The following is a 15,482-nucleotide window of genomic DNA, read 5'->3' as shown; positions in this document are numbered from 1 at the left end:
ATATTTGTTGCTTGTTTCGCATTTGTGCAAAGCGCGTTCCATGGCGGTTTTCTTGTTAGTTTTTATTAGTTTCTTCTCGTTCTCGTTCCTATGCTTATGTTTAGATGTAAATGTAGGCGTAATATTCGCCAAGAGATATATTCAAAATGTACAAGAGAATTAGCTAATGAAAGTTCTTGTAAAATCAAAGAAAACCTTGTGGAAACAATCTTAAAAAGTAGCTGTTTTCATTAACCACTCACTACACCCCTAGAGCAATTTGTAAACTTGTTTTCCTAGTGGGAAAATTGGGAAATTTTAAGCATTCTTTGTTTGCTCTCAAACAGTTATTTGCATTTTGAACTCCTCAAAGGTTGTTCCCCCTCATCTTCTTGGCTGGAAACACTTGCTTCGGTTCCTCCCTTCCCTCTGAGAATAATTGCAGCGATTTTCCTTCCCCAAGTAATCCTACCCGCAGGTTAGTCACTGAGTGAATGATGAGCAAAAAAGTGCCAACTGCTGGAAAATTTCGTTTGTTTTTCTCAAGTTTTCAAGTTCTCTGCCCGAAAAGTTACTCGTTTTTTCGTTTGTTTGTTTGTTTTGATTGAAGCCAAAAATGAAGATGAAGACGAACTTCGAGTACACCTTTTCTATATATTTATATAGTTTTTCCTTGGGTTGGGGTGTGGAAAAGTTTAAGTTAACACGTGCCTGAGAGTCTCGAATGAAGCATGAGGGTACTTTTTGATTGGTTTTTGGTTTTCTGTTTAATTAGGCAATGGCGAAAGCGTCGCTAACTGCATTTTAGATGAACTTAAAGCTTCCAGACCAAACCCTCAACTGCCTGCCATCCCACACACACCCACATTGGAGGCAGCAGAGTCTTTACACAACGCATAAGGAACTGGCAAACCGAGCTATAAAGCATTTATGTTTTATATACATTCTTCTTCTATTTTTCTTGGATTTTTTTATCCTATGGCTTGTGTAAAAAATATTTTATTATTAAGCTTTTTTATTGGGGGGGATAAAACATTTTTTTGGGGCTTAAGAACTTTTGCTTTTCGGCTTTGTCTTGTTTTTGTCAAGCAATTTGTTGTAGGTATTATCTATATATAGTTTGGGGTTATGTTTAAGATCCGATATAAGATTCATGGGTATGTTGTTGTTGTTGTATGGTCAACGTAAAAGTTTCTAGGAAATACAATTGGAAATTGATATGAGAGAAATAAAGATGATCTATGATTCATCTGGAAATATTCCTAGAGAAATAATGATGACCTACGATCATGTATTGCTGCTTAGATTTGATTGGTTCTTTTTATAGATTTGAGACCTCATATAAGTAAACAAAAGGATGATCTAGGATCCTTAAAAATATCTCTAATTTCTTTGCTCCGAAGGGAGATCCGATCCTCTGTCTGAAAGTGAAACTTAGGATCGTATTTATATGAGAACCCCAGAAAATAGCCGATATGTCTTGACTGAAACATTATTTTCTTTGGACAGACTGAAACATGATATGATATGGAACCCAAAGATGATTCGTTTTCCTTGGATCCCTGTGTCGATCTCTGAATACTTAGGGAATACATAGGTGTACATACATATCTCTGTATACTCTGGATACTTAGACAATACGTATGCGAAGGATGATAGCCTTAGATTTCGATTAGATATTGCTTAGATGGTGGATAGAGGATCATAGAGTGGCCGTTGGGCCTTGGCTGCCTTTAGAGGAAGGCCTTCTTGCTGGTCTCCAGATTGGCGTTGCCTGCGGCTGTAGCTGTGGTGGTTGTTGTGGAAATTCCGCTGTCCTTGCCCACACTAGCGGTTGTGGAGACCGCAATGGTTGGTGGCACAATCGGTGCCACTATGGTGGTTGTTGTGGCTCCAACGCCTACTGCCGTTGCCGCTGCTGTGGCTGCACCGCCATGGGTATTGGTGCTGGCCATGGGCGACGGTGTGGCCGCCAGTTGGGTGGGGAATCGGGGCTGAAATGTCGGCTTGCCCATGGCCAAGGCCGGATTCAAATCGAGCATCGTACGCGGACTCATCGCCACGATGCTGGCGCCCAGTGGACCTGCGAAGAGTTGAGCAACTATTTGTGTTAAGGCCGCCGCAAAAGATAGTTTCATACGAGAGTTTTTTGAGGTAGGTAGGAGATAGGTAGGATATAGCCGGAAAAGATAGTTACAGAAAGAGAGAGAGAGAGAGAGCGGAGAGAGAAGAAAGAAAAGAGAGAAAGAGAGAGAAATAAATATTATTTTCATTGTTTTCCAAAAGCTGAGAGACCAAATTCGTTTGGGTTTTAATCGCATTTCAAGTGGGACACAACTTTATGTAGTTTTTGATTACTGGGTGCACTTTTTGGTTACTACAATACGTGACAGAAGGGGGGTGTTTGGGGTTTGTGGGGTGGGGTGGGTTGGGGTGGTTGAACAACACATACACATACACAAGAACACACATACACATAAATAACAAGTACGATTACAGGGAGACATCGACTAAGCACTAAACACTAATCACACATCCTCGAAAGTTTTCCGAGATTCGAGTCAAGGAACGTTGCAACACATGCAGCATGCTTTTCAAACACTTATATTGTAAGGTATTTATTGTACGTATACATATACATATCTCTAGAGCTACACATATCGCAAAGAGGAATTTCCGTTCAAGTTTTGCAGTAGGGAAAAAGTTACGGATCAGGGGGGACAAACTTTTCTAGAATCAATGCTGTTGGGGAGATGGTGTGGGGTGGTTTTTTCTCTAGCTAGTAGTTTTGGAAGTTTTGTTCAACTATTTGACACTTTTGCAAGGGATTCGGATTCGGATTCGGATTCGATACGGGGTTATAGAGTTTTAATAGTTTAATAGGGAGAGCGAGACAGAGAGAGAGAGAGAGAGAGAGTTATGCTTTGGCTTTGGAAATTACGTTTAGAGTTAGATTTATTAGATTTTCTATACTAGGAGTAGGAGGAGGAGATTATTAAAAAGGTTTTAACCAACACACCCGCCCAGCAGAGTCCATGGTTTTTTGGTTAGCAGATAGCATGAATGATGAACGACAGAACGAACGAACGAACGAAGGATTTTTCTTTTTACATAATTACGAGTATAACTGAGTTTTTTCTTCTTTTTTTTTGATTTCGTTACGTTTTTGGTTCGATTTTTGTTGTAGAGTTTCGGTCTTTTTTTGTTTCATTATTTTTGTTTGATTTTTTTGATTTTTGTTTTGTGTCTTTTTCGGGTTTTTAATAAATTACAAAATAGCTTTCTGGTATGTTTTCTTTTTTTCTGTTTAGTCGAAACTGAAGGCCATATCTGAAATACAAGAGTTCAAGATAATACAGAGAGTTTTTCGATTGTTTTTATACCTATATCTATGGGGGGGATACTGAAGGGGAATTCGCCTTTGATATTTTTTGTATTTGGGAATAACAAAAATACACGCACACACACAGAGATACAGAGAGAGAGAGAGAGGCAGAGAGAGAAGATACACTTAAAGAGATACATATTTATAGAGCGGAATATAATATATATTATATGTTGATCATTTATATTCTATTGTAACCAAGAAACGAACGAGCCAGAACTGAAGAACAACACGTATACGATATTTATATAGAATATTGATATGATAGATACAGAGAGAGAGGTAGAAGAGGTAGAAAACACGTAGAAAATTACATATTGTTGATTACAGTATATATATACGATTATATAGCAGATTGGTGATGGTAGTAGATAGTAGCACTAGATAGCAGTAGACAGTAGGCAGACGTCCTCGATATTCACACGAGTATCAATATTTATGTACGGCATCCAACGTACCACTCGATTTTCTGTTCATCTCTGATTCTGATTCTCTCTATCCAGTAGTCCAGTAGTTTGGGGCTTGCACTCGCTTTGTCTCAGTGCGTTTTCTCATAGATCAGTTTGCCAAATTCTTATATAGAAAAGTTTCTTCATCATCTCTCAATCATAGTTTCAAACGGTTTTGGGTTTGGGGTTTGGTTTTGGTTTTTGGGTTTGGTTCTTCATCTGGTTTCTGGTTTCGGTTTCTGGTTCTGTTGGATGGTGTTGCTGTGGTTTCTTGTGGTTCTTTGATGTGGTGCTCGTGTCTGTGGCCTTAGAGCAGCCTGCTCTTCTTGCCATCTCGCGGTTTGCCAATCATTGTTGTATATTCATCTATTTACATAAGATTTGTAGGGGGGTTTTGGATTGGATTGTTTATCAAAAACAAAAAAACAGTAAGTATATTAAATTATACAAAAATATTTGATCAGAGTTTTCAAAAGTAAAATTAAGAGTGGAAATACACACAATAGAGGGTCTTGGGTATCATAAAACATTGTAGAAACTGTATTTATATATATAGATTTATTTGTGTCATATATGTAGTTATGATATAGGGGATTAATGGATCAGGAAGATATAGGGACCTTATAGAGAGTAGTCCAGACACTTCCCATATATATCATCCTGATCCAAATCCTCTATTATCTAACATCTTATAAATGTTTTTGTGTTTTTTTTATAAATATGTTGGGATGTCTTTAGGATCAAAACAAAACCCTAAATGGAGAAATTCTGAAGTGGAAATGACTTGAATTTACACAAAATGCCTTCAAGGGTAAACTGAAAGTTTGGGATATGAGAATGAAATGCTTCTTTGAGTTTATGGTTGGAGCTTGAGAGATTCGTGGATGATATGAAGTGGTATCGGTGGAAACCCCAAGCTCTAGAGATAATAGTTTTCGAAGAAGAAGATTATCGGAATATATTTAAATCGGGAAACTTTATACCACTGTATGGAAATAGGAATAAATCCTTTTACTACCTCAATCCAAGAAAGTATTATCCTAATAAATTATAGCATCTTTTGCAGAGGCTTTCGTATGAAAGAGAATCTTTTAAGCTAAGATTTCCATACAACTCAAGAACCTCCAATCATCATCCACGAATAAATGAAACCTCGAGATGAGTGTTGCGTTAAATAAAAGCAAAGCTCGAACGAATGAATGAATGAATCAACTTGTGGAATGGGTTGGGGGGGAGTATAAAAACAAGCCGATTTTCATATGGTAATTACATAGAGTACATATATACACGTACACGACGGAATGGTAAAGTTTTATATATATGGGAAACATTATAGCAACGCCAGAAGCGCAGGGGGAAGCGCACCCAAGGTCATGGAGTCTCAAAGTCTCCTTCAAGACTGAGATACTTGTCTGCTCACTGGTTTATATGGATTGATTATTCGGGGGATTGTGATTCTTTGAGAGGTAATCCATGGACTAACTCAGAGTGCAGCTGTGCAAGAGCCTTTTGGGGCAGATGTTAAGAACTGGTTACTCTTTAATGGTAAGTAGTTTTGGTAGTTTGTTTGGCGGTGTCTTTGAAGCGCGGCTCAGATTTGTTAGGTGTTTTTGAGATATGCTTGCTTGTGGGGGAGACGGGGGTTTCGGGGTTGTGGCTGTGGTTGTTTGGGGGTGTGGTGGTGGTGCTGCCGTGGCAAGGACAAACGAGGACGACTCACCTGATTTGGGACTGACCAGATCCTTGGTTTTATTGTTCATGCGACGCGGTCCAGTGCCGCCAGAGCCCATGGGTCCCGAATGTGGCCCCGAGCCCGGTGTGCCACAACCACTGACACCGCCAGGGGCCCCTGCAAACAGATCGAAAAGGTATGGTAGGGCTAGACATTACGATTATGTATGTATCTCACCTGGTATTCGCGCTTGTCGCGGCTGTTCGACGGGAAGCACTCGTCTACGCTTCTTTGGCAGTTTCGCGCGCGCCTGCGTGTGCGAATAGTACATCGCAAAGTTGCTAACTATAACGGGCACTGGCAGTGCAATGGTTAGTACACCGGCCAGGGCGCACAGGGCGCCCACGAACATGCCGATGTATGTTTTTGGCGCCATATCGCCATACCCCACGGTGGTCATTGTCACCAAAGCCCACCACAGGCCAAGCGGTATGCTGTTGAAGTCGTTGTGCGGATTCGGTTGTATGCGCTCGGCATAGTACACCAAGCTGGCGAAGATCACAATACCAAGGACGAGGAAAAACACCAGCAGGGTCAGCTCCTTCGCCGAGGCACGGAACGTTTGGATGAGGATCTTCAGGCCGGACGAGTGACGCGTTAGCTTGAACAGACGCATGATGCGTATGATCGAGAAGAACTCCAGTATGTCAGCGTTCTCCAAATGCGATGCGAATCGCTGAAGCACAAGATCGATATAAAAACTAAGCGTTGCTATATAGTCTATGATGTTAACAGATGACTTGATGAATTCACATTTGTTCGGCGATGAGATAAAGCGTACCTAAGCGATAAAAAGGACACGATTAGTATATATTTTGTTGACTAATCAAGATCAAGGATTATAGAACACATAAATGATGGCTGAGAGTTCAATGATCAATAGAGAGTCATTTATGTGTTCTATAAGCTTTTCATAATAGTCTTACCAATATCTCAAATGTAAACCAGGCATTGCAAACGCATTCAATATAAAAAAAGGCTATATGCGCATTGGTTTGTGGCTTGTCCAGGACCCAGGCCGTGCTACCGTTCGCCGTTCGAACGGTCACCTTTTGCACTATTGGTACCCTCATATCGGGATGGGTTTTCAGGCAGAATGACAATATCGAAATGCATATAAAAAATACCGAAACAACGCCAATGGTCTGCAAGAATAAATTCGGAGCACACATTAAGGCACCCTTATAGCATTCCAAATATAAAGACAGGCATACCTTGGCGGCATTGGAACTGTAGGGCTCATCGAACAAGGACCAAATGCGCGGCTTCATTTCCTGCCACCAGGATAGGGTGCCTTTGTAGTAGTCCTCTTCGAAGCCAAATTTGCGTGCCAATTCCTCTTCGGACGGTTTTTCCGTATCCAGATCCAGACGATCCAATACGGCTAGGGTTTCCTGTGTGTCGCGATGCTATAGGAAGGATATTGAATGGATTGTAAGTACATCAGGAAAGCAATCCTTGAAGAGCACTCACCTGTGTATAGGTCATCCAACAGCAGGGCTCTACCTGATTCGAGTCTAGACCCCAGAATTCCAATTCCTCCTCAAACAGCGGTCCGCACACATCTGTGGGATAATGCAGTTTGCCAGTTCTAAAAGAGAGGGAGACAGAGATTATCCTTGAGAGACATTCAGGGGCTAAGAGGTGTTCGATTGATTACCTGTAATAGTTGAGCACTTGTGCGAATACGCCCGGATGCCGATCAAAGAAGTACTCATTCAGTATCGGATCATAGTTGGCCAGGGCTTCCGTGAGACGCGACAGTCGCGTCGCTGGAATCTTTTTCAATGTGGCCTTGTATGTCTCGTGCCGTATCCCACCGACATTCAGCACCACCCGATTCTCCGAGTCCATGTTGATCAGATTCATGGCTGCTTGCGTATAGTGCATTTTTTTTGGTATGTAAGTCATGATTCAATGATTTCTTTGCAATATATATTGTGTATATAGAGGGTGTATAGTGTAGAGGGTTTTCTTGGTGTTGCGTTGAATGGTATGTATAGGGTATTGTTGTGGCTGCTTTTGTGGGTGTTCGGTGAAGGTTTTGTGCCGCGTTTTGTGGTTTCAAACCTGAATATTTCCCTCGGTCCTCGTTCCCCACGATTCAGTTGCAGTTCCTTCCTCACACCCACCACTCGATGGTCCTCCCACTGGAAACCAAGGCTCAGTCACTCGATCTCCCGCTCTCGATCTACCTCATGTGCACTTGAAAACGTATCAACTAGATGTTAGGAGACCCACAGCATGGCAGACAATGCGACGCTTCAGGCGTTGAAGTACTCACTAGGTTGGGTTTCGGTAGGACGACATGGCGCTGGGAGAAAAGGAGGGAAAATGTTACAGTATTCATGAGTGTTTTCTGTATTCATTTGGGGATTAAATATGTAGTTCATGGCAAGTCATTCAATGCTCTTGATGGATTATATTCAAAGTGTTTTGACGAGTGAAAGAACACACAGCAAACACATTCCCATCTTATTTTTATTTATTGATTTATTCGTAAAAACTTTCCATGAATATAATATTTGTGTTGCAATCATTTTTCCATACTTTTATTTATATTATTTTGCTTTAAAGAGGCATAAATATTTCCAATTCAATCATTCCAACCAACCGTTTCTAAGCAATCCAATAAATATTGAATAAAAATTCCCGATTCCCCCAAAATACAAAAAAAAGAGAGCATATTTCACCCATCAATTATCACTTGCCCTCGCAGCCAAATGTTAGGCACACAAATCATGGATGCTAAATCAATATTTGGTATATACAAATCATTAAGACATTCATATTTTATATCTCTTCAGGTGAGTGCCCAACTTTCACACTCAACATTCAATTTATGGCTGGAATCCAAACATTGTTTATGATATCCAAGATTGAATATCGAAAGTGATCCATTTATAGGAAGTTATAAATGAAAGGTAAGCCCTCTAATTCCTAAAATTGTAAGCATTGATTGATGACTTACACCCTGTGTGTTTCGAGTAGTTTCTACGACTAAAATATGAATTAATTGTGTGTGAATTAAATCCGACAGTGCTGATAGGTGTTTCCCCTTTCCATATTTTACCAATGATTCACTTGACTTTCGATTGTTTTTAGAAGATCATTTAGGATCAACAAATCGAGAAAATAAGTATTGATGGGGTATTATCTTAATGAATCGCGCGTTGGAGATTTGTTAGAATCCTACACAATATCATCCGATATTTATACGCTGCATTAATATCGAAGTCGAATGCGGAATGGATCCGGGGGAAGTTCCCTGGACTCATCATTCTACGAATCAATAGCATTGATAGATGCTTCCTATCATTCACTTGATGATCCAATGGAATATTCGAGTATACACTTAGTTTTCGAGTATTTCTAAGGTTAACGAAATAAGCAGTGATCATAATTATATATAACTTTTTATTCCCCGAATAAACAGCAGCATTGATGTTTGATGTTTCCCTGCACATCCTCCCGATCCGATGATTCAGTGTGTGTGGGAAATACTCATTCTACGCCGCATAAATATTTAAAATCAACAAATCGAGCTCCAGAACAACTGCAATTTATATGTACAAATACATACATTCGTATGTCGAAAATGGGGCTATAATATTCGCTTCGATTCAATTGAAATGACCCATTAGCAGCTCGTGAAGCGCATCCCACAAATGTTTCCGATCCCTGTTTCTAGATCGGACTAAATATAGAACCAGTCAACGATAGCGTCATCAGTTTTTTGGATTTGGATTTAAGTATTCTTCGGAGAGTGGTACCCAAACAAAAAAACAAAAAAATAGTATAATACAACGAACAAAAATAAAGCCTGAAATCGCCTTCGTGATTTGCAGAAAAAGCAAATATTTGTTCTTAAACAATATTTAGTTTTGGCGCTGCATTGTTTACACCACTCACACGGTGCCACCAATACACACTCATCGCGAAACGCCTACAAGTGAGCAACAGAGTGTCGAGTCCGTGTCCGTGTGAGTATCTGTGTGTGGTGCCCCTGTCTATGTCTGTCCGAATGTCTGAATGTCTGCCTGTCCCTGTCTGTCTGTCTGTCTGTTTGGGGGCGCTGCTGCTGTGTTTTACAGCCCGCCTGCCTTTCGTTTGTCCATTTCGATGTTTACTTGCAACTGCCGGCTGCTGCCCCGAAACTCAACTCTCGAGATTCGACCGAGAATCAACGCCATGAAAACCACAATCCAAAAAGAAATCATCATCATGGAGGCTTTATAAACAAAACAAACACACGCTGAGGGCAAGACTTTTCCATCCGTGAGGGTCTGGGGTCCGGTCTCTGCCTTAAATGCTAAATACTCATACTGCAAAACACTCGATTCATATTCATAAAACTCATTTCGATCGGTATACCCCCCATATGATATATGGTTTGTCTGTGCTTATTTTTGGCCACAGGCCCTCATTATTTATTCACTTTTAATGAGCATAGAGAACTTCAAAGCTCCTAGAATATCGTAGTATATCGTAGTAAATTGCCTCCGGAGGCAAGAAGTACGCGTACGAAGTATTTAAAATGAGGTGTTCTTTTTTTTATACCAAAATTTCCTTTTCCCAAACATCCTGTGTGTGGCACGCAAGTAAAGTAGTTAGAAGGTGGCACCAAGGGGGGATTGGGCTTAACTGCTCCGCTTTTGGATCGTTCATTTTTGTTTTTTTTTTTTTTTTTTTGGTGCGGTGGGAGCTTGTAATGGGGTCTGGGAGTGGGCGAATGGGCAAATGGGGGTGGCACGGAGTCCACAGTAGGTCAGGAGAGTGTTTTGTAAGTGGCGTGTACTGTAACACTGCTGCTGCTGCTCCTCTGTTTTGTTGTGGCATGAAGTCTCCGTTAACTTTGGCGTGTACATGACGTATACACACACACAGAGAACACTCACACACATACAGGCACTCAAAAACACACACAGTTACTCCATGCAAAACGCCTTTACACGTGTGTGTCGCCGAGGCAAAGGCAGGCAGGCGCACGCATCGATTTTTCCGTTTTTCGGTGTATCACAAACTTCCTTATTGTTTTCCAGCATTGACTTTAAAATTGACAGAGGCAGAGACAGTGTCATTTTCCCCCATTCCCTCCTCTGATATACATACACACACACAAAAACACACACAAGGATAGAGGCCATAGCTGTACCGTTAGACCATACAACGAGCGAACGAGCGACCTACCGATTGACAATCATCCATCAAAACCAAACCCCCATCATCATCCCGCGCCATCTCTCACCTATTCGCTGGGGCCTGGACCTCCTCGATGCGCTCTGCCGCAAAACATAACTCCGCTCTGCTGGTATATCCTCTAATATATATCTTCGTTCCGAAACCAAGTCAGGACTTTGTTCGAAAAATGGGAACAACAACTAAAAATTAGGTGAGAGAATTACACTACTACACTACACTATACACACGCTCCCCGCCCGTGTCGGACTCCTACTTCTTCGGGTACAGGGGCTTTCTATTGGGGACTCGACTCGGTTCTCACTACCGTTTCCGACACACCACTCTGTTTCTCTATTGCCGATGCCGATGCCGATGCCGATCACTGCGCGCGCGTCCCGAGCCGTGCCGTTCGATGCGATTTTACAAACTGAAAAGGAAACCGAAACAACACACTGATGGAATTTTCACGCTCTGTACCACAGTACCACAGTACACGGGTGCGCGGTACACGGTACACCATACACGGTACGAGTGCTCTGGCGCTGGAGGGATGTTGATGTTGTGCTTCTTTACGTACATTCCGCTCTGGAGGCAAACCGAAGTAAATCGGAGGCATGCGCACTGGTCCCTCTTTTCGGGTTTCCTTTTGCCCTGTCATTTTGCTCGAATGTGGCGCCAAAGTGCAACACTGCGTATGCGTCATGTAATAAACGAAGCGTTTTTGAATATATGAAATTATTTTAAAATTTATCTTTAATTTATTTCACTTGTAATATCTTTCTTATATTCAGATACGAATTTTGTACGTATCATTTTCACTTGGGACTACGAAGCTCTTGGAATATGTAAATTCGAATCAATCTATATCTTTTATGGTTTTTTACATTTTTTTTTATAGAAAAATATAGCTTTAGATATTCTCGATTCCCAATGTTTCCCCTCATAATCATAAAATGTTTGGATAGTTATACAAAATTTGTACTTATACAAATTTTACTTTTAATTTTAATTTTCTTAACATCTTTTCGAATTGCGACGGGAAAAAACATCTAATATTGTTATCTGTACGATCGTTGAGGAAGAATTAAACTAAATCTCTCGGACTATCATTGGCCATTTGTAGAATTTAAGTAAAAATCGTGTAAAATTGTCAATTGGGAAGCGTTTTCCTCCCATTTAGATATTACTTCGTTATATGAAAGAATATTTCTGATCCGAATCAAAACCGTGAATCGTTTAATTTTGTGAAATTTTGAGTGAAATGCTTCTCAACTTTATTGCAATCATTTATCGGAGTAAAAAAATACAACAAATTAAATTTGAAACCAAAAAAGAATCGAAAAATATTCGAATTTCATTGAAATAACTAAAAAGAAAATAAACCAAAATTATGGGGAAAAAACTATGAACTTTACTTGTAAGCAACAGCCAAATATGCACCACAAATCCAATGAAAACACCTTCAACTTTATATTGAAATATGTAAAATATATTTAAGAGTTTCTTTTCTGTGGGAACGTAAAAACTGAAGTACAGAGAGCGCGGCTTAGACAATGGCAAACAAATAAACCAAATTATTAGTAGAATGACCGATTGAAATATTTGGTTAGGCAGCCTTCAAATTCAACTATTTATATATAAAAAACAAATGCAATTGGCTAAATGAAACGATACTTGGATGCTTGCGATTTCAAGAGATGCTAGAGAGCGGACAGAGCAGAAGCTGGAGCTCCAACGAAAGTGTGGAGGGCTCACAGGCATAGATATATCTATATAGATGAGTATAAAATAATGGTGTTGAGAGCTCTCCCCTCCCCACTAGGCCTGCTGTTCCTCGCTGCCATTGGCGGAGGTGTGCCACACGTGCCCCATTTCCAGGGCTTGCAGTTTGAGCATTTCCTTTTGGCTGTCCTTGGCCTGGAGGTGAAACACACTTTGCTGCAAGGCGAAGAAGAGCCATTAGTGATTAGGGCTTGGGTGTAACAGGCAGTGCATAGAGAAGGCAGAGACTCACCTTCACCTCCTTGGTGGTGAGGACATCCATTTTGTCATAGATGATGGCATGCAGGCCCAGTCCCTTAAGCAGCTTGATGGTATCCTGGGAGTTATTGTCATCGCCCCAGCAAAAGAGCACCAGGCCGCGCTCCTTGGCGAGATTCACCTAAAAGTCCGCAGGTGAATGATTTCGAAACATGTCTGTGTGTCCCAGTCTCCCAGCATTTCTGTTCCAGAGAGTGGTGTCATTTTATTACCTGACTGGGATCACGCAGCAAGTCCTCCGTATGGGCGACAATCCCGAGCAGCTGCATGGCCACCGCATGCCAGACGGCCAGCTCCATGGAGTTACCGCGCGGATCCATATACTGTTCGTACTTGGTGGTCCTGCCGAGAGTCAAAAACATTACTGGGTACCGATTCTGTTTGAAGCGCAGCATCGTGCAGATATCGGGATCAAAGCAGCTGAGGACAATCCGGCGACTGCCGGCCTTGCGCAGGACAACATCCAAAATGCAATCGATATAGAGATTCCTGTCAACCACATGCTCAAACTCCTCCTCCATGCGTCCGTCCTGCAGGCGTTGCGACCACTTGATCTCAATGTTAAAGCCCACATGGATATCGAGGGCGTCTAGCACATCGGAGAGCTGTGGGAAGGGCTGGTGCTCGAGATTGTCGTCGTTGTGAAAGGAGCGCGTCTCCCGCGACAAGCCCTCGGCGGTGTGGTACACCTTGAGCTTCTTCAGCTGCTCGAGTGTCAGCTCCCGCATGGGCAGGGACAGGAAGTCGTGCTCCTGCATGCTACACTTGGACTTGAGCGAGACATAAATCATGAAATCATGATAGACAACTGGCACCAGATCCTTGCTGAGCTGTACATCGAACTCGACCATATCAGCCCCGTGCTCGGCGGCGTTCTTCAGTGAGGTAATTGTGTTCTCTCGGATCACAGCGTCCTTGGCCTTGAAGCTGGTGCCAGAGCCGCGATGGCCCACATCCAGGCCCGTCCACTTGTTGTTCCAGTAGCGGGCATAGCTGACGCTCATGTCCATGTGGGCGCTCAGCGCCGAGGGACGCACGATAAGGTAGCCCAGCCGCATCATGCCCAGCGGTCGGTGGCCCTTGGCACAAGTGATGGGTATCTCCAGGTTGCCCTCAGAGCGCTTGAACAGATTGGGCAGCACATAGTGGTAGCCCAAGTGGTGCGGCGGACCATCCTCCTTGGCCACCCGCGAGCTGTACGTGTACAGATCGATCAGATAGGCCGTGTTCTCAAGATCTCCCACGGTTATGTGGAAGATGACCAGGTCGCTGGGTCCACAGGCAGTGCCGAACTGCTCCTGGGCACGAATCTCGCACTCATCGGCACTCAACGTGACCACCTCGCTGAACGCAAAGGCCGTGGACGAGTCCCCGCCATTCTCCCTGGTGTCGTGCGTGTCGTTGGAGAGGGAATCTTCCGGCGGCGACATCGGACCCGCGACACTCGACGTCTCGAATCCAGCACTGGGTATACGTAAATTCATGGGCGTCACCTTCACCTGGACATGGCGTCGCTTCATGCGTTGCTTGAAGGTGAACGGTGCGTAGAAGAACTTGAGCTGAACGATTGATTCCCTGGTGAGCCAGCCCCGGTCTACCTTCTCCTGGCCGTTGACGGAGCCGAAGATATCCATCTGCTCCTCCGGCGGCTGCTCATCCAGCTCTTCAATGGCTCTGGCCTGCAATGGGTTCATTCATTGTAGTAGGCATTCCACGAAAACAGATCAACAGATTCCCACCTGAAACTGTGTTTCCCAGCGCCTCACCAGCGGCTGCTCGCTGCTGGGTTCCACGGCACACACCATGTATCGGTATTCCGTGGCACAGTGACGCGGTATGTACACCTCCACGCTCCACACATTCTCCTCCTGCGTCATACGTGCCGCATCCGACGGCTGCCAGTTGCCCAGTGCCTCACAGTTGCCCACAACGGCCAGATGCTCGCTGGCCCCGAGATCCTCGTGCATCAGGACCCGGAAGGTCCACAGCCGATTTGTGGTTATGTCGCCAAAGATCCGACGACTCCCATGCTCCGTTCCTGCTCCCGCTCCCGTTCCCGGGGGGCACGTCGAGGGCGCGGCCATGGCATCGTCCTCGCCGTCATGTGATGCCAGCCAATTGTGCATTCTAATGGCTTGCTATTTACTGTTTGCTGTCGAATGACCTTATCAGTGAATGACGTAAAATGTATTGTGCTTTACTTGGGACCTCCACTCACCCTTTGCCCCACAAATTCACGAAATGCTCTAAGGTCTTTTTAGGGTTTCCTCCTGCACTCTCAAATCTTTTTCCTTTTCGCTTAGTTGGGTGTGCGGCGCGTGCGGCGCTGTGTGTGTGTGTGTGTGTGCGAAACTGCATCAAAAGAAATATGATAATGTGTATAATGTGGCAGAATTTACCGATGTTTGCGTTTTACTCACGAACAGCTGTTCTGCTCCTCCAGCTAGGCAGTCATCATGGTATTATATACTCTTGGTCGAGGGTGGAACTGATGATACTGATGGTTTGCTGATGATGGATATGCGTGGCACACAAATTATGACAATCGGATTATAACGAAATTATTTGCGCGATTTTAGCGCTGTCGCGAATGCGACCAGTTAATAGACTATAAACTGTGAATTGCATTATTTTTGCAACGATTAAATTGGGGTCGCTTGATTGTGTGTGTGTGGGTGAGGGCGATAAAGGGAGAGAAAAGAGCAGTGTGACCGTT

The 15,482-nt window shown here is 43.0% G+C and overlaps 2 protein-coding genes across 6 annotated transcripts; both read right to left on the bottom strand.

The window, feature by feature from the left end:
* Positions 1 to 1,038: 1,038 nt before the first annotated feature.
* LOC6589045 (potassium voltage-gated channel protein Shaw) lies at positions 1,039 to 11,278 on the bottom strand. 4 transcript variants are annotated; one of them, XM_026988283.1, is made up of 10 exons: positions 10,794 to 11,273; positions 7,830 to 7,859; positions 7,616 to 7,750; positions 7,206 to 7,416; positions 7,019 to 7,136; positions 6,760 to 6,954; positions 6,472 to 6,690; positions 5,723 to 6,326; positions 5,534 to 5,662; positions 1,039 to 2,062 (listed from the first exon to the last, which is right to left on the bottom strand). In XM_026988283.1, exons 4-10 carry the CDS (start codon positions 7,412 to 7,414, stop codon positions 1,713 to 1,715), a joined length of 1,824 nt encoding a protein of 607 aa, XP_026844084.1. In that variant the 5' UTR covers positions 7,415 to 7,416; positions 7,616 to 7,750; positions 7,830 to 7,859; positions 10,794 to 11,273; the 3' UTR covers positions 1,039 to 1,712. The 4 variants fall into 4 exon arrangements, with proteins under 4 accessions (XP_026844084.1, XP_002014960.2, XP_026844085.1 ...); XM_002014924.2 differs by lacking the exon at positions 1,039 to 2,062 and adding an exon at positions 3,207 to 3,309 and having other exon boundaries at positions 10,794 to 11,278; XM_026988284.1 differs by lacking the exon at positions 1,039 to 2,062 and adding an exon at positions 3,711 to 4,179 and having other exon boundaries at positions 10,794 to 11,278.
* A 915-nt stretch (positions 11,279 to 12,193) lies between these two features.
* On the bottom strand, positions 12,194 to 15,380 carry LOC6589046 (glycerophosphocholine phosphodiesterase GPCPD1). 2 transcript variants are annotated; one of them, XM_002014925.2, is made up of 6 exons: positions 15,187 to 15,380; positions 14,985 to 15,118; positions 14,506 to 14,911; positions 12,979 to 14,445; positions 12,741 to 12,887; positions 12,194 to 12,664 (listed from the first exon to the last, which is right to left on the bottom strand). In XM_002014925.2, the coding sequence occupies exons 3-6, from the start codon at positions 14,890 to 14,892 to the stop codon at positions 12,545 to 12,547; spliced, it is 2,121 nt and encodes a 706-aa protein (XP_002014961.1). In that variant the 5' UTR covers positions 14,893 to 14,911; positions 14,985 to 15,118; positions 15,187 to 15,380; the 3' UTR covers positions 12,194 to 12,544. The 2 variants fall into 2 exon arrangements, with proteins under 2 accessions (XP_002014961.1, XP_026844457.1); XM_026988656.1 differs by having other exon boundaries at positions 14,506 to 14,918; positions 15,187 to 15,379.
* Between the last annotated feature and the right edge of the window lie 102 nt (positions 15,381 to 15,482).

The sequence above is a fragment of the Drosophila persimilis genome, unplaced genomic scaffold (assembly GCF_003286085.1).
Source record: "Drosophila persimilis strain 14011-0111.01,24,50 unplaced genomic scaffold, DperRS2 tig00000191-arrow-pilon, whole genome shotgun sequence".
Lineage (NCBI taxonomy): Eukaryota > Metazoa > Arthropoda > Insecta > Diptera > Drosophilidae > Drosophila > Drosophila persimilis.
The sequence above is the reverse complement of the archived record's forward strand: the minus strand, read 5'-3'. Positions and strand labels throughout refer to the sequence as shown.

Bases quoted from the DNA above. Each gene is read 5' to 3' on its own strand.
- LOC6589045 (XM_026988283.1), bottom strand. From the start codon at position 7,414: ATGAATCTGATCAACATGGACTCGGAGAATCGGGTGGTGCTGAATGTC. The intron at 6,327-6,471 runs GTAAGACTATTA...TTTATCGCTTAG, and splicing joins GGTTTACATTTGAGATATTG to GTACGCTTTATCTCATCGCC. The intron at 2,063-5,533 runs GTGAGTCGTCCT...AACTCTTCGCAG, and splicing joins TCTGGTCAGTCCCAAATCAG to GTCCACTGGGCGCCAGCATC.
- LOC6589046 (XM_002014925.2), bottom strand. From the start codon at position 14,892: ATGCACAATTGGCTGGCATCACATGACGGCGAGGACGATGCCATGGCC. The intron at 14,446-14,505 runs GTGGGAATCTGT...AACCCATTGCAG, and splicing joins GCTGGGAAACACAGTTTCAG to GCCAGAGCCATTGAAGAGCT. The intron at 12,665-12,740 runs GTGAGTCTCTGC...TTCGCCTTGCAG, and splicing joins TCACCACCAAGGAGGTGAAG to CAAAGTGTGTTTCACCTCCA.